The 23,984-nt window shown below is 33.9% G+C and overlaps 1 protein-coding gene across 1 annotated transcript in view; it reads right to left on the minus strand.

Annotated features, from left to right (window-relative positions):
• Positions 1-23,984, minus strand: part of LOC149422921 (uncharacterized) — a 122,445-nt gene that overhangs the window by 78,893 nt on the left and 19,568 nt on the right. Inside the window, exons 2-3 of the mRNA XM_089633023.1 lie at positions 10,232-10,451; positions 17-185 (exon numbers count right to left, since the gene is read on the minus strand). Of these exons, the coding sequence (XP_089489149.1) occupies positions 17-185; positions 10,232-10,451 (389 nt within the window). The remainder of the gene's footprint in view (positions 1-16; positions 186-10,231; positions 10,452-23,984) is intronic.

A 23,984-nucleotide genomic window follows, 5' to 3' on the forward strand; every position in this document is an offset into this window, starting at 1 on the left:
AATAAAATAAACTAACCTTGACTCTCTCATCCATCGCCTCGACCATGATGGCTCTATGGTGTTTACGTCTCTCTCTTCTCCTCTTGCGTCTCGTGCGCGTTCGTGCCCGCTCCCTCTCGAGCACGACTTCGCACTCCTCGCCCTCCAGAGACACCACTGAGCAATCCTCCAACATGTCTGCGTGCCTGGAAACAAAATCAGGGATCAAATGTGATCTTTTTGGGACCTGTAATACCTTGATAATTGTATGCAGGAGCTGAATGAGGTGGGATTGGGCGCGAAATTGAGTAATCTGAAAGTAAGTTGCATTTTTTATGCTGATGATGCGGTTCTGATTTTTACGGAACAGTAAGGAAGATCTACAGCAGAGGTTCCCAACCTCATTTGTTCACACACGGAAAGAGCGCCACAGGCCAAAAGTTTAAAAAAAAAATAAAGTAACATTTTTGCAAGGGGAAAGTCACCACACTTTTTACAATATCACAACCAACCGGTTAGTGGCGTGGTCATTTTTTTCGATCCCCAACTAGATTAGTCCTCCATCATTGCATAAGCCACATTATCCGCTTATATTGATTGAAGTCAGTGGATTTATTTCATTGTTTTGAGATTATTTTGAATCCGGGAGTGCTGTATTTTAAGTTTAAAAAGGTTTTTGTTGTTATTTATTTAACATTTTATAAGTATTTTTGAAAGATTATTGTCATAACAAAAAATATTAATAGCTTATTAATCGGATCATCTGCAAGATTCTTGCAATGATCTACCTAGGACTTGATTTTATTAGGAAAGTGTTGTTTTTTTTTATTTCCTTAACCCCCATTTCTGCCCTTCCCCTCCCCCTTGGATCCTTTCACCGCCCTGGACACAGTAAATCCTGGACATTTCCATATCCACCCTTCTTTTCAGTTCTCAGAACTTCCTTTTCTAAAAAGACACTCCACACAGCATCCTCAAAGATAACATAAGCCCCGAAAAGAATTATTTTCTTCAGGACCTCCTGAGTGGAACTAATAGAGAAAAAAAATAGTGAAAATATCACCTTTTTCCGAGATTCCTCCCTTTACATTAACGGATTTTCTGTTAACGTATAACATAACCCCACTACATACTTCACAGTACCTCTCTCGCAGTACGAATATTCATTATTAATTCAACAGCTAGGAAACAAATACTACGATGTTGTTGATACATTTAGTACATCAATTTCAATATATAAGCATACCCTATTGAAGTTTTTTTCATCAATTAGTGGAATATTTTAATAAAGGTATTTAATTTGATTTGACTAACACATAATAATTTTGTCAAATGAAACAGAAAAAATATTTTGGATTTTTTATGTTTTGTGCCTACATGCTGTGTAGATCAAGTTCAGTGATATTTTGACTTTATATTTATTTTTCTGCAATTGTTTTAAATAGTCGTTTCCTGCACTATTTTCGTGTATAATTTCGTAAATATTTTATATATATATGTATTTAAAAGCCTTAATAGGCGTGAAATAAATAAATAAATAAATCAATTATGAGCTACATTAGCAGTTGCGTGCTTTGCTCTATGACCAAAGTGTAGTCTTTTTAAGTTCGGATTTCGGCGACCAATCGGGTATGAATTTGAATAGAATATGTGCCTATTTGAAATTTTTTTTATCCTCTCCTTTAATTATATATATAATAATAATAAATGTAATATTATCTTCCTTTTTGAAACACATAAAGATAATAATATCCTCGCTGGGATCTCCCTTGCTAAGGATTTCATGTACATATTATAAAAAAATTGTGGTGTGGATAACACAGGATTTTCCAATAAGAGTTGTTATTTTTATATTCAATCGTAAAAGATCAATGATTTCGTTGCTTGTGTGGCACTTAGCGCCGTCTTGTTAAAAGTAAACGCTGTCCAGATCAATACCATCCAATTTCGGCCATAAAAAATCATTAATCATCTCTCGATAGCGATCCATTCACCCTAACTGTTGCTCCAGCCTCATTTTCGAAAAATTAAGGTCCAATGACTCCGCCGGACCATTAACTGCACCAAACAGTCATACGTTGGATAAAGAGGCTTTTCAACAATAACTCTTGGGTTTTCCGAGCCACAGATGCAACAATTTTGCTTGTTAACGAAGCCACCGAGGTGGAAATGGGCCTCATCACTCAAGATGATTTGCATTTGATTCACTCAAGCGTGTATTGTTCCAATTTTATTAATGGCGTAGTTTTTACTTGTCATATGTCAAAAAATGACAGCTTTAAAAGTAACATCTACCAAAATATATGGCTATTTAAAATAACACCTCTTATTGGAAAACCCTGTATAAATTAATTAATTGTAACTATGTTTTTTAGGGTTTCTTTAATAATTATTGTTTTCTAGTGCAGTTGAATGGTTTTGGTTTCAGTCTGTATTTGGTGTGTTTTTATTTCTGATCTCCCCATGTTATGTATCCAGCTTTTTGTTTGAGGTTTAACTGTTTTAATATCGTTGTGAGTTCTAAATGTATAATTGTTTGTTGGGTATGTTTTTCACCCTGAAATATAGTGCTTCAAATATCCGTATTGTTATTTCTTATGTTTGTATTTATGAATATAAAGGAGTATTGTTTTAGAATAGAGTTGTTCAATTGACAAGTTTCGATTATGTTGAAGGTTTCGTCTGATCTAATTCTTGCAGGGAATTTCAGAATAATTTTCATTAGGGCTTTTTGGGTAATAATTAGTGATTTTAGGACATTATCATTTGCACTGCCCCATCCGGTAATACCGCATTCTAACAGTGATTGGCAAAGAACAGTGTAGATCTTGAATAAGTTTTTTTTTCAGAGGAAGTTCCTGAAGGCTTTTAAAAAATAACTTGGTTTTTTTTATTGTTGCGGTTAACTTAACAAATGATTGATAAAGTTAAAAATCTTGGAAAAATAGATGAAATAATCGCATTTTTTCTATTATGGTTCATTTTTCTTAACGTAGGCGCAGCTTTAAGTCGCTATGGACTACTTGCCACTGTACATTAGTAAGTAGTGAAAATGTAGCATTAGTTTTCCTAAATATAACATTCTTACTATCGATTCTACGGTAGACGTAAAATTTCCTCCGTGATGACTCATAAATAATAATTACTGCCTTCAGGTATGATTAGAGGCTGACACTAATTTGATATCTACGCCATGTTGAATGATGGACGGGTGTTAGAAATATTTCGAAAATTATTAATTTATATTTAGAACAATTTATATTCAGAACAATTTTTATTATTACTAGTTCGTATATATAAGAGACGACTATAACAGTTGATATGACTGGAATGTAGTTTCTAGAGGTCATAACTATACACTTTTTTGTTTGTTTTGAATGCTAAAAAATGGTTAAAAGGAAAAAAAATTGTGAAGAAATTATTAAATTTAAAAAAATTAATATTTTTTACTGTTTGCAATTTGTAGTCATGATTCTGTCTGTAGGATTTGGACGTTAAAGAAAGGAAGGGGATTTACATTATTTATTTGTAGGAAAGTTTGCGGAGAGAATTCTGCATGAAAAATCTTATGACATTTTTTTTAAATAAGCCATCAGGTTGATGGGTTATGTGACGTATCTGTAAAATGTTTAAAAATTTGAATTGACTGGAAAACGTAGACCAACATAGATCACCCCAAAAGCAGCTTCTAATTACACATTGTTGGTTGTGGCTGCAGAACAATTTATTTTAGTGCCAAAATCTCACGCTCATAAACGTCATAATAACATCTGGAATTCAAGAGCTGTTTGTAGGTAATTAATTCGCCTGAGAGAGAGTGACCCGCTTTATAGAGAAAGACCAAATTCCCGGGTTATGAATAACCTGATAATATTTGAGTGAAGAAAAAGTTGCTCGCGCAATGGATTGCAATTTAGCTTGTAGATCATTGAACTCGTAATGCCGGAGTGTGAACTGGATGCTTTAGACTTTAGACCACTTGTCTGCGAACCGGTCAAAATATATAATAACAGAACGTGGGCAGACTAAGCCACACAAAATAATAGAAGCTGTCCCAAGAACTAGCAGAATTGATTCCCTGCGCAGTGGTGACAGCATTAAACCCTCTTAAATCTAAAGCGTTAATATCCCATCTCTTTACAACCAGTCTGACAAAATCTTGGCAAATCTCATCAATGATTCGTATGTAATACTCTGAGTAAATCCAAAACAAGAACATAGCGAACCAATTAGAAAATATACACAAATTATCACAGGTCTTGTTTTAAATTTGTAAAACTGTTTTCAGCTGGAAAAAGTCCAATTAAATTACGATCATAATTTCGTCCAGCCCACGCGTCCCCTAATCAGGTCTGTGGATTGCGTTAATCCCTTTCCACTTCCTCCTCCCATCCCCATCCCCTATAGCCTCCCCCCTCCCCCCCTGGGGACAGCCCCAGGGAAGGTGAACATGGCGAACAGATGAAATGGGACATCAGTGTGCTTGTAGCGTCTGATTGAAAATATAAAAAAAAGCTTTTTACATCGTACCTTTTAGAGTATTCTAAAAAAATACCACAAAACACGGCACGTTACTTGAAATGCTATGGTTTTATTGCATAATATGCGAGATTAATTTCTTTTCAAATATTTTGATATTTGTGTCTAAACTTCGCAAAATAAAATAAAACATGCTTTTAGGTGATGTTATTTTCTTGCCTAAATCAAAACAGGCGGCTGGTGTTAAGCGGGAATTTAAACCTTATTGCCATCTTCATAAGGAGGGTTATTATTAGCTGCCCGATTCCAAATGTTACACAACGTGGTGCATCACCTTAAAGTTGCTGTGACGTAAAATTTTAACCGATATGTTTGTTTTGTTTTAAAAGTAAATTTTTATTAAAGTATTATGTAAAAAAAAATCGATTACCGAAAACTTAAAAAATCGTTAATTTAACTTTCTTTTACTTTCAGCCACAAAAATATAAATAATCAGGATTGTCCATTTCATTTAAAAAAAAACTAGCCGCCTCTGTCAGAATTAATAAAAAAGTCAGATCTCATTACTAATAGGTACATATTTAATGATCGTTTGCAGAAGTTTAGTCATGTAAAAGTTTTCAGAACATTAACGAGATAAGTAAATTGGTCACCTTCTGCTATTTACTCATCCCCCTCATCGGTTGTTCTTCAATCAGTAGCTTTTGTGATAAACTTCAGAGCCCCAGGGCAAACTGGACATCAACCCCGAACAATAAATCTGAATAATAATAGTTTATCTAGAATGTACGCCGGGGTAGGGCAATGCAGTATATTCTATATTTGGAAACAATTACAAAAAATTAGACAAAATAATTATAACAAATATATAGAATATACAAATAAAATAAGTGAAAGTTTATGGGGGATATTTGACCGTCTCCCATCTCCAGAGGGCCATCATGGGGACTCCATCCAGGCAACCATGGCAGCGATGATGGGTCTCTTCGATTGGCATAATGCGGTGGCGGAGAAGTGCTTTGAAAGAGTGTACTCGTAGCGCTGCAGTATCTCGGTAGACGGAATAGTATTACCGTAAGTAAAAAGTTAATTTACTTACAGTATTCAGCTTTTAGCTTATGCCATTCAGATGCTATGGGAAATTGAGAAATAACTACACAGATCGACTAAATTTATTTTTTCTCGCATGCAACATTCATTTCCTGAATAATTTCAGGAATTGCTGGCTAAAGTAAGTCAAGTACGTCCCTTAATATCCTGTATACATAGGTATTAAGTTTGTAATGTACAAGAAATTTTAAAAATATATTTGTTAAATTTAAATAACCAACAAAATAAACATGTTTATGGTGATTTTTTGGGGGGCATTATGCCATGTTGCGCAAAAAAAAACATAAAATACCATTAGGATTAGATTTTCGGTAATTTAAAATAGATGCCCTTCTCCTGCAAGGCTCAGATGTTCGTTACGCTACTGACTGTAATGAATATATCTTTACCCTTACGCAAGCGACTTTGACTTTCTGATTAAAAGTTAAATTTATCGAATTTACAAAACGATTAAACTGACGCACCAGGCCTGTTTTTTACGTTTATAGAGCGCCCTAAAGGTGATTATTTACAAAACTAACGCTATTAAAACTAGACAACCATTTCATGGTTACGAATAGCATGAATACATTTTGTTTATTCTACTTCTGCTGAGGTTTCTATTCAGACAGGTCCTTTTCTACAAATAAAATTCAGTTTTTTTACAAATTTGTCATATTAGTTATAACATGTTGAGGAGAGAACTTTCAGATTTTTAAGACCATACCAAAGACAAAAATGTTGATAATTGCGGCCGGTTGAAAAGCTTGCGATGTCACGGGACAAGCACAGTGGTACTTTTATTTTATTTTTTAAATATTTTTCCATAAAGTATTATCCCGTTAAACTACAAGAGGATGTTTTGTACGTGTTAATTACAATGTAAATATACATACATTTTATTTTACAACAATAACTAAGTGTTCAATTCTGTCATGCAGAGAATTCATAAATTTGGCAATGAATTAATAGATGTTGCTGATATTTTCGTCTTAAATTTTGACACATTTAGCCCATTACCTCCACGACGCTGTCTATAGGAATATTTCAAATAGATAAAATCTAAAAAAAAAATTCTCTATGAGAAAATCTGAATCACACCAAAACGTTATGCAGCATTTCAAGATTGGCATTTAAGCTATCAATAAATAATATAATTTGATAAATTTTATTATGTATTTATTATATTTTTAATATTTTTTTTTCTCAAAACTCTACAAATAGACCCATTTTCAAAAAAAAATTATAATTTTTTTTTATATGTTTTACTATTGTTTTCAATTAAATGTATAATCATATTGTAAAATCCCAATAGGGAGTCGAGAAATCAGTAAATATTATATTATTTGTAGTTAAAAACATAGAGATTTTTATTATTGACACACATAATCTAAAATATAATAAATCAACAAGCTAATTAATAACAAACTATTTATTTATTTATTGCATCTCACTTTACATAAATCATGTTTTTTTCACATAAAAATCAACCTCACTAGGACTAAGCCCATATCGAGGTTAACAATTTACATTTTAATGAAGCAAACATAGAGTAATCACAAATATAAAGTAATACTACATACAAAGACAAAATATTTCAAAAAGAAAGAAAAGAATATATTTTTGATGAGTTACCAGATGGGGAACTATTGATTGATCGTGATGATTAGTATAAATTACGTATATCATTCACTTGTATCTCTACTCAGGAGCCATATTTCAGCATATATCTGAATCTATTTCGGAATTCGCAATTTTTCATTTTACTTGGTAACATGTGGAATATTTTGGGCACGTTGTACTCTAGGGTTCACTGTCCATATTTATTGTTATGTTTTGGAATAAGCATGCCTACATTCTATGTAAACGTAGTGTTGTTCTTACGTTCCATTTTTCTCTTATATTCTGAGTCAGATATACGCTGAATCAATATTTTATCTCATAGCAAGACCTACACTGTACACAGGTACGATATTTAAATTCAGATACAACAATGAAATGATCTGTCTCTATGGAAATATATTTTTTTCAAATAGTAATTTAAATGAATAGCATCTCGTGTGACGAAACGAGACACAATTGCATACGTTTTATCCGAGTTCACTTTGAAAGCTAACAACTTCGTAATTTTTTGTGATATCGACAAAAAAACTTTACTGATTAATAACTCTATTAAACTTTCATTAAAGTAAAAAAAAATAGGAGACGACATTCTTTCAATTTGGACGGGGGGTGTGGGTACCGCCACCCGAAAACCATATTTTGATGTCTGTCTAACGTATGCCCAAATACTCCAAATTTGACATAAACCCCGAGGGAAAGTATTTTCCTCAGGGAGTTGAATTATTACCCAAAACAGTATTTTAAAATAATGATCTGAAAAGGTGGCTTATCTCACCGGTAAGACAGGACGCCTATTGTATCATATTAACAAGTTTACTTGTAAATGTGATGAGTTCACGCATCACCACAAAGCTTTTGTAACAAATAACTTTGCTAGAACATGACGGTAAAAGCTTTTGCTCTTTGTAGGCATTTTCTGTGTAATAAAATATATTTAAAAGGAATGTTCAACTTATGAACTAACTCTTACGTCATAACATTTTTACTGCCTTTTCCGACAATAATATCTGATACAATTCAACTATTTTGAACTTGCAACGTCATTCCATCATCAGCTAACCCAGTTTAACAGTTTCTAACTAGAATCTGATAAGCGCGACCTCTTTAAGATCAGAAATCATATAGCCTTCTAATATAACAATGCACCGGCCTTAAAGCGCGGAAAGGTAGAAAAAAGAGCTTCGTCAGGTGGTCGGTTCTTAAATTCCCTCTACGATTATTACTTATTAGCCTACTAAAGACAGTCTTCTACGTAAAACTTCAACAAGTTCACAGTAATTATTGATTCACACCTGATACAATAAATGGCTCCTTCATTTAACACAGTTCAAAGAGTGTTTGATCAAATACATTTACGAATTAAAATCTGCCAGCGCGCGTTTATTTAAATCCGAAACCCTCGATTACAGCTGAGCTTTCAACATATACAATCAACAATCCATTGTTGTAAACAATACAAATATTAGATGGATTGTATTCTACGGAAAATTCTGCATAACTATTAGGTTAGTCCTGTCCTACTCTCGCGGTTTTCCGCACAACTATTAGTTTAATCCTATTTGCACGGTTTTCCGCACAACTATTAGTTTAGTCCTACTCGCACGGTTTTCCGCCCAACTATTAGTTTAGTCCTACTTGCACGGTTTTCCGCACAACTATTAGTTTAGTCCTACTCGCACGGTTTTCCGCACAACTATTAGTTTAGTCCTACTCGCACGGTTTTCCGCACAACTATTAGTTTAGTCCTACTTGCACGGTTTTCCGCACAACTATTAGTTTAGTCCTACTCGCACGGTTTTCCGCACAACTATTAGTTTAGTCCTACTCGCACGGTTTTCCGCACAACTATTAGTTTAGTCCTACTCGCACGGTTTTCCGCACAACTATTAGTTTAGTCCTACTCGCACGGTTTTCCGCACAACTATTATTTTAGTCCTACTCGCACGGTTTTCGGTTCATACATTAACTCAAAAAGTGCTTATGTCTTTTGAATACTATTATCAACATAAAAGAGAGGTATTACGGGTGTGGCAAAGACAATATAAATACCTTTTTTTTTCAATTAAAATATTCTTCAACATTTTTCCGTTAGACTATGCTGATTACAGTAATGCATTGTTGCAAAAATCACACTGTGAACAAGCTACAAACCGTTCATCAATATTATGTTTCAACATTATTAATACATTTTCCAAGAAAGTGTACAAAATGCATGTAAAATGAAACGATCTATTTTCATAACAGCGGGTTTTCAAGAAATACACTTTTCTGTAATTTTATTAGAAAATTAAAAATTGAACATTTTTTACTAACTACAATATTGTCGATATTGTTATAAAATTGTAAAAAAAATGCGAAAATATGCTATTTTAGGGGAGATGAATACTGAAGAAAAATGCCTTTAATAGAGGGGATAGGTAAATTTACAGCCTACAATTCACCGACCATATTCACCTCGGAGGATGTTCACCGCCCGCATTATTCACTTCCCACAATCATCACGGAAAATTCACTGCAGAGAAATTTGTTTGCCATTGTCTCTAACTTAGTAAGTTTTTAGATTAAGTTAGAGTAACTCGTTACTGTTAATGTATCAATTCATAATACCATTCAGACATTTTATTTGATCTACTAGCGCAAACCCGTGAAAAATCACTGGATATTATTTGTGTAGGATTTGCGAAACTGAACGGATTATGACATAATTGTGTTTTTTTTTATTGACAAACTAGAAAGACAACACAAATTTGCATGTAGAACGAACACTGTTAATAAACTTAAATCACGAAATCTGTCAAAAATTTAAACAAAAAACATACAGAAACATCGTTAAATCAAAATAAAAATTTCTGATTATAGGTAGGTAACTAATGCATCGCTTGTCTAAACAATCGGTTCGAAATTTTGAAAATGCAACTTATATTCAAATTTAAAATTTGAGTTCACTAAACGTGATAAATTAGTATATTATGGGCGGTGAACATTCCCCACGGTGAACTTTTCCTGCGGTGAATTTTCCTGGATCCACAAATCACCTTTTTAGTCTAGTTTACATGCTCACCTCTGCATATCCGGGCTCTGCAGTAAGCACGCCTCGTGCTCATGCCAGTAGCGGTCTTCGCTCCTGTCTCTTTCCTCGCTCCTTTCCCTTTCTCTCTCCCTATCTCTGTCCCTGTTTCTGTCCCCGCTCCGGTCGAAGCCCCTGTCCCTGGACCGCTTACCATGCCGCTTGGGATGCTCCGGAGATATGGCAACGCTGCGTTTCTCGGGCTGCGTTTCATCTGAAATTATCGTTAAAAAAATTGAGAGCAAGAAATAAATAATTAGCATTTTGGAAAATAGTTACCTAGTAATAAATTGAACCTTATTTTTACTATTTTTTATCATCTTAAACCCTTAGATTTATAGTATGGACCATCTCACTTAGTAAAAACTTTTATGAAAATGGAGTGATGGGTGTTTTACACGATGCTTTTTTTCATCCATTTTCCATATTAAAAAAAAATATAATAATGGCAAATGTTTTATTATCTTCCTCTTTTTGGAAATGGGTCGTCTTTTCACATGGATTCGGGAAATAAACGTTTTCTATTTTGGTCTATTGGCCGAATTTTTTGTTTAGTTAAGATGGCGGACATTATTTGACATCAGTGGCGGTTCTAGACTCTTAGGAAGCTAGATCGGTAAAATTAAAAATTACTACATTATGGATGTTGGTGTAGCTGAAAATATATTTTTTAACTATTTCATTAATAATGTATGTTTCAAACTTATCACTCTAGCTCGCGTCCAGAATAGCAGCGGAATTCTAGAACCGAATCACTTCTATCGCCTGTGATTGTTACGTAAATATATATATATATATATATATATATATATAGATATATATATATATATATATATATATATATATATATATATATATATCATGCGGAAATGTTGCATTTATATTTCGTTATCTATTTACAATATTGATAAAAACTAATATGTGTTGTGAATAGGTTGTGATTGTGAACGTGTATTACTATTTGTTGTATTTTTTATGATTTATTGATCGTATTCCAAAGACAAATAACAGATACTTTCGCGTAATCTATGGTTACATTCAAGGTGTTGTCATTTTTCTTTAGGATTTAGTAACTTCCCAAAATATAATTTCTTCTATAATGGTAACTATCTGAATGAAATCGTAAGAATTAAAATTAATAATAAACGTGTGAAGCAAGGTTTTAAATGGGTCTCGATAGAATTTCCATATGGGGGTCGGTGTGAAAAAAAGCATCGTGTAAAACGTCCTTTAGTCCGTCCCGCCCACGGGGCCTAAGATTTATTACTAGTAACAAGCTTAACTATGTACATATTTGTAAGTGGGTCCATTGGTGATGTTGATAAGCTGTATACATAACATTAATTTTAAAATATATTTATTCAGGAAAATAGTAAGTAGCTAGAACATTGGGCACAACCGTTCCTTCATCAGAGCAATGTTAGAGTTATGGACTGTAGAAACTTTGTCATGAAAAATTATTATTAAATCATAGTTTGTAATGCTTGATGAAGGTTCGGTTGTGTCTGGAACTAGTTTAATTGTCATTCTTTATTAAATTGATTCACACACTGCCAAAAATTGCTTAAAACTGTTAATTTACAAAATTATCCAAGATTGACATTTAAAAAAAAAAATATCTTCCAATGCCGACTATTGGAGAAATATCATGATATTAAAGTGTTGTGCGCCATACCAAATCATTGTGTGATTTTTTTGTATCGCAATATTACATATAAATAGTATAAAATATATATGTATAAAAACACTGTATATACAAATATATATTTATATATTATTTTTATACATAACTGAACTGCCTTAGTAATTATAATGTGTTGACTTGAAGATGTCCACTGACATGGCATAATTATTTCCCTCTATTAGTATTCTGGGCAATGAAGAATACGTATGGTAGTTAATCCAAGAAATTTTGTAATTTAATATATATTCTAATCATATTCATATTTATATATTCATATAAATATGAATATGCTTACTTGTTTGACAGTTATTCATATATATAATTTAAAAAAGTGTTGTAGTTCAACAAAATTGCAAATGGGTACTACGCTTTAAAACTAAGAAACCGCAAGAATTTATTCTGTATTCAATAGCCTGTACATGGAAATTGTAAAGTGGGTTGATTGTGGATAGATCGCAAGGCGTAATTGATTGTGGTAAGAGTACAATGTCTGTGACAGACCACGCTATAATTATGTAACTTGGCCTATTTCAGCACATCGCTCACAATACATTCCCATTGTTAGTGTATGGCGAGTGATATGCTGAAATAGGCCAAGCCATGATGTGTATAGCGAAATGCGTCGCCGACCAAATGGAATAGAACATGAAGTGAAATCGGGAGGTTTTGGTTATATTCGCGCAGCAGCAGAAACATGTAAAAGTACATATAACCTTCAAGCCACACAATGAAAACTTTACAGGAAATGATAAAAACAAACATTTAAGGATTCGTAAAACTAATTAAAAACCTTGGGGTATAAGAAAAAATGTTGTTGTTTTTTTTTTTAATTTTGATGTAAAATAATGCAATTCTATATATAATTTTGAGAAGTTTGAGAGTTGAGTAACTTTATCTACTAGATTTTTCGAAATAAATTTTGTTTTTAGTATTAAAAATTCTTTAATTTATTTTACCGTGTGCGTTGAAAACTATTTTATACAGGGTGTGGCAGAGAGGACGGACGTTTTTGAGATGGGTAGTACTCTCCCCCTCCATCTACGAGAGAGATGGGGGGGTGCCTTGACTCGTAAGTTCCTAGCATTGTTTTACCAGTTGTCGTCATGGAGCCGTGGACGGTGGAGCACCGCGTTTCTGCCTATGATTGTTTCGTCCGAAATAATGAGTCAGTCACCGTCGTACAGCGTGAGTTTCATCGCCACTTCAACATTCATCGGAATAGAGCTGTTCCCTCTCGAAACACCATCCTTCGTTGGGTTGAATCACTTCGCAGGCGTGGTGAACTGATCAACAGAAGACCAAGAGGAGCTCCGCGAACAGTTCGAACTCCTGAAAATGTTGAACGCGTTCTACAAGCCTTTCTTCGCAGTCCGACTCGATCTGCCCGGCAACATGCTGCTGCACTTCGCCTCAGTGATCGTTCGGTAGGGCGAATTTTGTATATGGATCTCCGCTTTCACCCCTATGATATAGAGCGATGTTGGAGAGAGTCGACGCGAATTTCCAAGAACGCCTCCAGCACTGCATCAACGATTTCGGCCACCACATGCCTGATGTGATTTTCCACACTTGACTGTCTCAAATGCTATTTCCTCGCGAACCTGATTCCAACAATAAATTTGTTTTTGAGTAAAAATTAACTATTTTATGATTTTTTTTAAAACCGTCCGTCCTCTCTGCCGCACCCTGTATGAAACCACTGAAAATTGACATTACTAAAAAGTGTGATTTAAAGGGTTTTACCTAAACACGGTCGATATTTTGTTTCAAACGTATTTATATGTGTAAGGATCAGTTTAAAGGTTAACGACGCCTTTCTGAGGGCGAAATTGAAAAAATAATATGTTTTACGTCCATGGACGTTGCAAGCAATGAAATAATTCGATAAATAAAAATTAATTACCCTAGCACTTTGACTGTAAAGCAAAATTTCAGTATGATCAGTACGTTACGAGGCGACCTTATGAATAATAAGGAACCACTTTACATGTAGGCTATTCGCTCTGTGTGGAACTGTACTGGCAACTGGCTACATGCATAATGGGGTGCACAAACCCTTCAACTGTATTATTCATTAAACCTCAAGGTCAAACATAAGTTTCCCCTTTAATCTCGTGATAAAATCATAATCTTGATAAGGACCGAATTTGTGAAATTTTACGAAAAACAATTCTTCCCCCCTCTACAAATTTGACAAGAGGTGTTTTAATTCAATTTTTAAGTCTCGCTTTATCAATTTCTTATCAACTTACCTTTGAAACAGTTTGGCTTTGTTCAAAGGTAATTGATAACTCGTATATTAAGAAATTCCTTGTATCGTCACGTAAATCGTAGATGTATTTTTGTTGCCTTTGTCATTTCTAAAAGAAATATAAACGCATGAAAGCACTCATAGTTTGTTATTAGGTTAGTATTTAGTTTCTTAAGCCAATGGGAATTTTGTACGCTATTAGTGTAACAACTGCGCGAAATGAGAGCAAAGTATAGCATAGAATATGGAGAATGATATAATTTATTTTTCCAATAATAATAACAGTTCTAACTTCTCCTAAACGTCTGGAGCCAGTGAGACTATGGCATCCCCAATTGGAGTATATTGTGAGGCTAAAGGTAGTGGTGAGGGGAAGAATAAGGTGGAGGTGTATCTGATTCAGATCTGGTTACTAAACACGGCTAAAGCCATTCCAAGCAACGTTTAGATTCTGAATGGCAACCTTGGGAATAACTGCCACTTCGAAAAGTGCCGTAAATTACTAAGTAATTATATTTTTTACATTTTATGTGAAATAAGCCAATCTACTGAAAAAAAAAATAAAAAAATTATCTGACCTCTGGATTTATATTCGGGGACATTACTCCTCAACTACTGAGGCCGTCAAAAAAGTAATAAAAAACGTTAAAAAAATAAGAAACGATTCAAACCAACAAATAGGTGCCCTAATTTATCTAACAAATATGTTTCCACTTAACATTCTTACTTAAACTATAATAAAGTATTTATAAGTATGCAAGACTTATTTCGAGGTAAGCACAAGAAATGTGTCTCCGGTAGGAAGTTTTTACTGTAAACTTATATGAATAAAGTTTTAACAAGGCTCTGTGAAAAGATTTGTTGTCTGAATTCATGTTCAAAGTTTTGCCGGGGAACTAACTGCCATTCCCCTTCCTTTTTATTTACTCATTAAATTAAATAATTCAACTAGATATTGATGCAGATGGTTATTTGGAAATTTTGTTAATTTATTGGGAATGCCGCACACGAGTCCCAATTGCCCAAAGTCAGTGGATCTGTGGCATTCCTAATTAGGGTATTTTGTGACGCTAAGTTCATGGAGAAGGAAAAAGGATGATTAGAATGTAACTTATATAGCAGAAATCTATTATCATAATTCGCTAACAGAGAGCGTCTTTCATTGAAACACAGGTGGGACAATGGCAGTATTACCATCTGACGTCTTTGCTATAAAGATTGCAATTTTTACATTAATTTCAAAACTTAAAGCTACATGCCCTAAGATTTAGAATGCAGGGCCTTGATTCTCGACGAGTGGGTCAAACCACTCGTTGTTCGAGTGTGCAACTTTTGGCGTATGCAAGTGTGTACCTTTAACAAGACTCAAGAATAAGAATGTCGACCAATATGTGTACTTTCTACTGCCATTGCGAGCGGCCTGAATTGGAGAATCTATACCCATGCCTTTGCACTAAGTATAATGTTTTATTTATTTATTTATTTATTGTAAGAAACAAACAGCAATTTTATACAGGATGAGTTATACAAGAGGTTAAATATGAGGTAAGCCAAAATAGTTTCTTATGCTAATGTTGGTTAATATGATATAATACAAAATTTTAATTGGTTATAACCATTAACTGAAAATGAAATTAACAAAAAAAGAAAAAAATCATATAAATATATTAGAAGGAAGAAGGAATAGGAAAGGGCAAGAGGCAGAGGAAGATGGGATGGGGACAGGAGATGCTCATGTTGTACCTTTTCTATAACTGTGGGTAACGACGTTATACATTAGCAACAAACATTTACTGTGTGTGAACTGATCTACAATGTACACTCAACTCGAAATGTTGTAAAAACGAAAAAAATACTGGCCAAACGGACAAATAAACCAGTGGCAAAAACAGTAAATCAATGAAAGCGCGATATTCTCTTTTTGTTTTTTTTTTTCTTTATATTAACTCCACACAGGAGGCCCTGAAGAAAATAATTTCCCTCAGGGCCTATGTCATCTTTGGGGATGCTGTGTGGAGGGTCTTTTTGTGGAGAGGAAGGAGTGAACATGGGTCTTGAAGAGTCCCATGTTGTAGGAGGGAGGAAACACAGAGGCCGGCAGTTCGTTCCACAGCCGAGCTGTTGAACTTAAGAACGAATCGTAGAAGCGACCCGTTCTCATGTGACAAATGTCAACTGTGTACAAATGATGGGCGCGTTTGGCGTGTATCCTGACTACGCACCGATGCCGAAGGGATCAATGACGCCAGTTCCTCAGAGCATCTTCCATTGTAATACCGATAGAACAAGGACAGCATACCTACCTTACGCCTGTGCTCTAAAGATTGCAGTCCGTCTGTTAAGATTAAATCTCTAGACCCGCATTAATAAAGTCCTTCCTACACCCCCTACCTTAACCCGCATTACAACACTGCCCAACTGGGTGGCGCCATAGCTCCCATGCCTTTACACTCTACAGACAGGGGAGCTCTTGTGAGATGTCACGTAGAAAAAAGTAAATAAACTGTTAAAATCATATTTCTCAGTGTAATACAAAAGGAGATAACATAACTTTTATCAGACCGTGTCAGGTTGGGAGATATATCTCCCTAAAAAACTCTGCTGTTGTTTGTTGTCCGTGAAGAATATCTTCTAAAATTGCCCAAGGGGTTAAATTCTCCTTTACGACGTGAATTACTGCCGCGTCACATAAAACATACTTAGAAATGCTTTCACACCAAAGTAACCATTCATTTGTAGCGCTCTCTGTGTGAATATAAACTAAAAGGTAAAATATATTATTATTTTTATGGTGTAAATTTGATGATTGTCATTTTTTAATGGACTGGGTTTTCAAATCTTTTTTAATCAAATGTAATACAGATTACACGCTCGACTGAACTGCCAAACCTTTTTTAAAAATCAGATGTAATACAGATTGCACGCTGGACTGGGTTTTCAAAACTTTTTAAATCAAATGTAACACAGATTACACGCTCGACTGGGCTGCCAAACCTTTTTTAAAAATCAGATGTAATACAGATTGCACGTTAGACTGGGTTATCAAAACGTTTTAAATTAAATGTAACACAGATTACATGCTGGACTGGGCTGTCAAACCTTTTTTTAATCACATGCAATACAGATTGCACGCTGGACTGGACTTATTACTCACTACATATGTAAAGACAGTAATACTTTACAAGACGTATAAAGCATTAACTGGAGAATTCGCCTGCATCCTAACTATTTCTCACAGATTTATTGTTTCCAAACCACGAATAATAAAATAAAATAAATAAATGCATATCTATGTGAGTATTATATTTGCTTCAACTATTGGTGGTATACACATATTCCTGCGTATTTTTTTACATAAACGTTGTTACTACATTTAAAAATCGCATGAGATATTTTGATATCCCAGATATTTTTGTTCAAATAGTAATATCTAAATTTTTGTCATGTTTTACTGTTTTTATTTTATTTTCGTTTTGACGAATAAATTTTCACTATCGATTTTAAATTTGCCTTTTCCGTTTTGCCGCCAAAACGACACTTATTTTTTATTCGTGAATTCAGCGGCGTTGACGTCACGCCGGGTGACATTGGCGTTTTCTATGTCTTAATGACGTTGTAGTCAGTTGGAACCGTTTCGAAATGTGCGGTTTTTCACCGTTTTTTTAGTACGATAACATAATAAATTTCCAAACTTTAAATTTGCACTCACATTTAACGGTATTCATAGTTTGTGAAAATGCCCCACTGTAATCCATATTATTCAACCATTGGCAATATTAAATACCACACAATAAAATGTACTTTAAATTTGGTAGATATTTATTAAGTACAGGGTTTTCCAATAAGAGGTGTTATTTTGAATAGCCCGCTATTTCAGTAGATGTTACTTTTAAAGCTGTCATTTTTTAACATTTGACAAGTAGAAACTACGTCATTAATAAAAATGGAACGATACACGCTTCAACAACGCATTGAAATTATTAAAATTCACTTGAGTGAATCAAATGCAAATCATATTGAGTGATGAGGCCCATTTCCACCTCGACGGCTTCGTCAACAAGCAAACTTGTCGCATCTGGGTCTCGGAAAACCCAAGAGTTATTGTTGAAAAACTTCTGTATCCTCAACGTGTGATTGTTTGGTGCGGTTTATGGTCCGGCGGAGTCATTGAAACTTACTTTTTCGAAAATGAGGCTGGAGCAACAGTTACGGTGAAGGGATTGCGCTATCGAAAGATGATTAATGATTTTTTTATGGCCAAAATTGGATGGTATTGATCTGGACAACGTTTACTCTCAACAAGACGGCGCTACGTGCCACACAAGCAACGAAACCATTGATCTTTTACGATTGAATATCAAAATAACACCTCTTATTGGAAAACCCTGTAGTTTATATCATATTCCTTAAAGCCAAGAGAACAAAAGTTAATGCATTTTCAACACTGTTCGTCGTTAATACGAAAATAACTCTTTTAATAACTTATTTTATGAACGGCATAAAACATGATTTATTTGAAGTTGGTTGGAAATAAGTCATCGTTGTGGAAATTTCTCAATAAGTTGGCTAGCCATGAATAATTCAAACGACATTAAATTTCAAAATTTTAGAGTTGGCTCTTATTAAGTCTTGAAAGACTGTCGAACTGCAAAATTTACTTTAAAACGACTGCAATGTTACCATGGTGGGGTAGTTTAATGTTCTAATACATTTTGTAAGACTAACGGCAACTTAACAATTGAATCGAATGCACATTTTTTGGAATAGCAACTGTCCATCTATTTGAATTTCTTTTTTTTTTCTTGATTGAATGAATAAATGAATGAATGAATGAAATGGAATCTTGTAAGAGGAAATTAAACCACTTTACGACATCTAATCGGGGTGAAACTCGGAACATAGACTCGTTGACGACGACAGTGCTTTATAAATATATATTTATATTTTATAAAAAATATATATATATATATTTTTTATTTTTTTATTGCCGAAATAAACAGTACATAACTACACAGAGGACAATAGTTACGACTCGTTGACGACGACAGTGCTTTATAAATTTATATTTATAAATATATATTATTAAAAAAAAAAATATATATATATATATTTATTTTTTTTATTGCAGAAATAAACAGTACATAATTACACATAGGACAATAGTTACAAAGTTTTACAAGTTAATACAATAATTGGTACCAATGACATGTCGCTGACATATATACATTTGTGGTATATTATACATTTTACTTAAGTCAAGTTAGTTAATATGTTATAGTGGCACTCACGCACACACACGCGCATATACCGGCATTTCTCTGAAAATGGATGACATTATAAATATTTACATCAGTTTATTTACGAAATAAATCTCATTTCAGCCAGTCCCTGGGAAGGAAGGTTCAATCCTCAGAAAAAATAAAACCAACCGACCCTATAAAACAGAGGTTTTACTGTCAAAAGGCTTTGTTTTTTTAAATTCTTTTCATTTAGGCGCAGATTTATTATTATTTAATAACTAGCGCAGACCCGTGAAAAATCTCGGGATAGTTGAAAATTGAATTGTGATCCACTTTTATCAAGCGAGTAGCAGTGCGCCAACACCGGGTTTCGGGTCGTTGGGCGTTAGAGCGTTTGGAGCATTGGAGGTCAAATGGGACTAATTAGAGGAAAAAAATTGAAACCTTGGTATGGTTCCGAATTGGATAATGGCAATCAAAATATATATTTTTAAAGATTACTGTAGCGGCAGCTACTAAAAGGTTCTAGAAATTCAATACATTGAACGCGCATCACATTGGAACCTACGAGTATTTTTTTTTTATTCTCTCGGAAGGCTATTAAAATATTTTTGTACCCTTGAATGTGTGTACATCTTTATGTATAAATATAAATGGATTTATATTGAGGTAGAACCTGTAGACAAGCAGCCATGTGGCAGCTTCGCGGGACTAATTAATTTGTAGGAAAAGTTTTCCTCTTTATTATATTATTGAGCTGGAGTTATAAACAGAGGTACAACCGTTTTAGTATTTCTGATACCAGAATTATTACATATATTAACTTTTTTGTATTGTTTTTTTAATAAATGTTGGCAAACTTCCTTCAGGATTCCTTGGTGAAAACGACCGTTTTTTCTTATGAATATTTAGCGACGATTAAAGATAATGCTTTTTACCATCATAGTTGTCAAACAACTCTTTACAGAGGAACTTAAAAGTTTGAGATTTATAATTTCAGCAGAACAACAACAGGTTGGGCAAACCTTCAAAACATTGTGTATAAATTCCAGCAAAGTTTTCAAATTCAAATTGAATGGGCCGGGCGGCGCGCGTGCTGACAATATTATTGTTGTTTTTTTTAATTGCAAACACTTTGCGAAATTTCCACCACCCGATACAGTTTACAGAATTTCCAGCAAGAGGAAGTTTTACAGAGGAAAACATAGATGAAAAAGCGAAGTGGAAGGTTCGGAAATACCAAGCCTTTACAAATTGATATTTGTTGTAAAATAAACGTATTTTAAATTCATACTAGTTGGCCCTAGTAGACGTTATCTTGCCACAGACGGCCTTCTATGTATTGACATTTGTATTACTTATATAGAGAAAATGCCACGCTCAAACATCAAAAATGAAACGATGTTTGAGTGTGGTATTTTCTCTGTATGTGTAATATGGATATCAATAGATTTGTTCACACCGCCAACTGTTGAAAGCTTACAAATGAATTAAAAATTAATCGATCTTTAATAAAAATATATTTAAAAAATTCTTAAAATCTCATTAAAGATGTAGAGGGGGAGGGGAAGTTAAATTTTTTGGAAGAAAAATCTGAAAAAAAATTAGATCTCGGCAACAGCGCCACCAACGGGATACAAAAATATCTTATATTTAGTGAGAAATCACCTCAAGGGTCAAAGTTGGAACCAACCATACATATTCATAAAATTTCATTGAAATCTTTATTTATTTATTTCTATATAATATTTACAGTGTTCACATAATTATTTATATTTGTACATGATATATTTCAAACTTATAACTATAATATGTTGTGTGTAAGGTAGTTTTGAGAAGGTGAAACTGTATGTAAGTAATATTGTAGTAATCGGTTGGGCGGTTTCGGAGATTAGCGTGTACGAACACAGTGACACGTGATTTTCATATATTAAGGTGTAAATTATGTTCAAAATTAGATGAAATAACGACAATATTTTTTTGTAAATAAATTAAATTAAATTATGCAAAATTATTTTTGTCAATAAATATTATGTTCGTCTAACGCCAGTAAAATATTGGCTGTAACTCTGGCCGCTAAAGGCCAGAGTGGCATAATTACGCACAAAATCCAGTAAAAAAAACCTTTTTTTCAAATTCAAATTCTTCAAACTTAGCACTCAATCACACCCAAAAGTTACAAACCACCACTGTATACTGATTATTTATCAGTTATGTAAAATTTTAAACACGTTTACTAGTAAAATACTCCGCCCAGTAAAATTTAAAATAAGTTTATTAGTAAGAGACTCCCTTACTTATAAATATAAAATAAAATTTAAAATATTGGTAGAATAAAACTTTAACATTTTTAGTATAAAATGATGAAAGAAAACAAAAACGAACATGTGAATTTGAAGTTAGTTTAAACAGCTCATTTATATCAGCAATGACATTACTCTGAAACTTTCCTGAAAGCGCAATTTATTTCAGTTATCTCGGATTCACAGCGTTACGGGTACAAGTCGCAGTATGCACAAAGTTACAAGCCGCACAGCAGTGTTTCAGTAATTACGCTTATAACTGCAAAAGTTTGCATAATTTCCACCTCCCGCCGCAGGTAAATTAGCCCCACAGCGGGCTGTCAAAGCACCCTCGAACATTGGCCAGAACTACTTTGTGTATTTATAATGTTACTATGTGAATTTAATGACTACACTATATGTCCAATGTCTATACTGTCTATGCATATATATATATATACATATATATATATATATATATATATATATATATATATATATATATATATATATATATATATATATGTGTAACATGACTATGTATTGAGCGTTCGTTTGTAGGATTTGTGAATTAGTATTATTTCGATGTTCATTTTACGGTGTTGTGTACAGTAAGAGCACCTTTTTGGATTAACCTGAGGAAAATAATTTCCCTCACGGCCTATGTAATCCTCGGGGATGCTGTGTGGAGGGTCTTCTTAAGGCAATGAAGGAGAAAAAGTTCTGGGAAGGAAAGCGGTATGCGGGGTGGGTAGGTATCTAGGGGTCAGTGTGTGCATAAGTGACGGACGTATGAATTCATTGCTCCCGATCAATCCAAGACGACGGATTGAAGGAGACCAGCCAGAGAGGTCAAAAGGTCTCTCCAAATGAGAGTTTTCCTGGATTTTACAATAAGCAAGTACAAGTGCAAAATGAAATTACATAGGCATACATGCATTTTGATAATATAATTTGTAATAATTTAAATAGACTTTAAATAAAATTAAAGTGGTCATAAACAAATGTATTTGTTTTTTTATTGAAAATTACGACGAGCCACAAATTCAATGCTTTTTACAAATACGAAATAAATGTTACTTGCTACCAAAATTGTCATGATGATCTGGCTTGTAAGTCACACAGACCATCAGAGAGTAATTAATTCCCTATGAAAAATGGGTTGATTACAAAATTCACTCTGCAGGAAAGGTAAAAAATTATAATCCAGCCACCAAATACATAAAAACAGAAGACTCACCGAAAATATCACTCGCATTGAGTTTTCAGCGATTCCTTAAATCTCGAAATTTGGCAGCGGACGGCAATCGGCACAGTAATATTTGCATTCGCACTATGAAATTATAATCTGTCACGACCAGCTCTCAAGAGAGTAGAATTTAGAATTCGAACCCACGTCCTTCGGCTTGCTAGTCGAGAGCCTTAGCCCTCGACTACGGAGGTACGGAGACACTTATTGAATAAAACCTGATATTGTCATATTTCATGATTGAAGACAAGATTAACGACTCCCAAACGAAAGATGAAATAGAAAAAAGACAGAAAAAGATTCAGTCGCATCTTGGAACTGAACCCAGGACCTCTTTCTTACCGGGGAAGTGCTCTGACCACTGAACAGAGATATGTGGATGAGATTGAAACTTTTTCTGTCTTTTCTGTTTAACATCTTTCGTATGACAGTAATTTATACTGTCTATTGTCAATGTGTATTGAGTATCTAAATGTCACACTTATGTGTGAAATGTAAACTTACTTTGATTAGGTTCTATGTGTATTATTAAATTTGGAGGTGCGTTTTCCGGTTGCACGTTTACCTTTATATTATGACTATGTTTATCATCTTTTTTTGCGAATTATATTTGGATATTATTATTTTTATCTAGAATAATATTGTAATATTATTAACATCTATTTATGTAAATAAAATTATTACGTACATTTTTTCTGTAACAAGCGTGTATTTTTACAACTAAGTTCGCGGAATGGGTAGGTAGGTGATTAGTGGGGGTGTAGATGAATTAGGTACTAATTGATCAACTCATTATTAGTATAAATACCGGGTTTTATCGTAATTAGGTCATTAGTCTTTGAGCTATCGTCGACCAAACAAGTCAATCAATCGGAGAATTGTGAATATGAAGAAAATCGACTTCGACGCTGTTATAAAATTCCTTACCAAGCAAGGAAAATCAGTGAGGACCATACTGGAAGAGATGTCATCTGTTTACGGGGACTATTTTCCAAGTAAAACTTTGGTTTACAAGTGGCATACCCTCTTTAAACAAGGCAG

This window comes from Hesperophylax consimilis, chromosome 6 (assembly GCF_061612785.1).
Source record: "Hesperophylax consimilis isolate HC1 chromosome 6, BYU_Hcon_1.0, whole genome shotgun sequence".
In the NCBI taxonomy this organism is placed as follows: domain Eukaryota; kingdom Metazoa; phylum Arthropoda; class Insecta; order Trichoptera; family Limnephilidae; genus Hesperophylax; species Hesperophylax consimilis.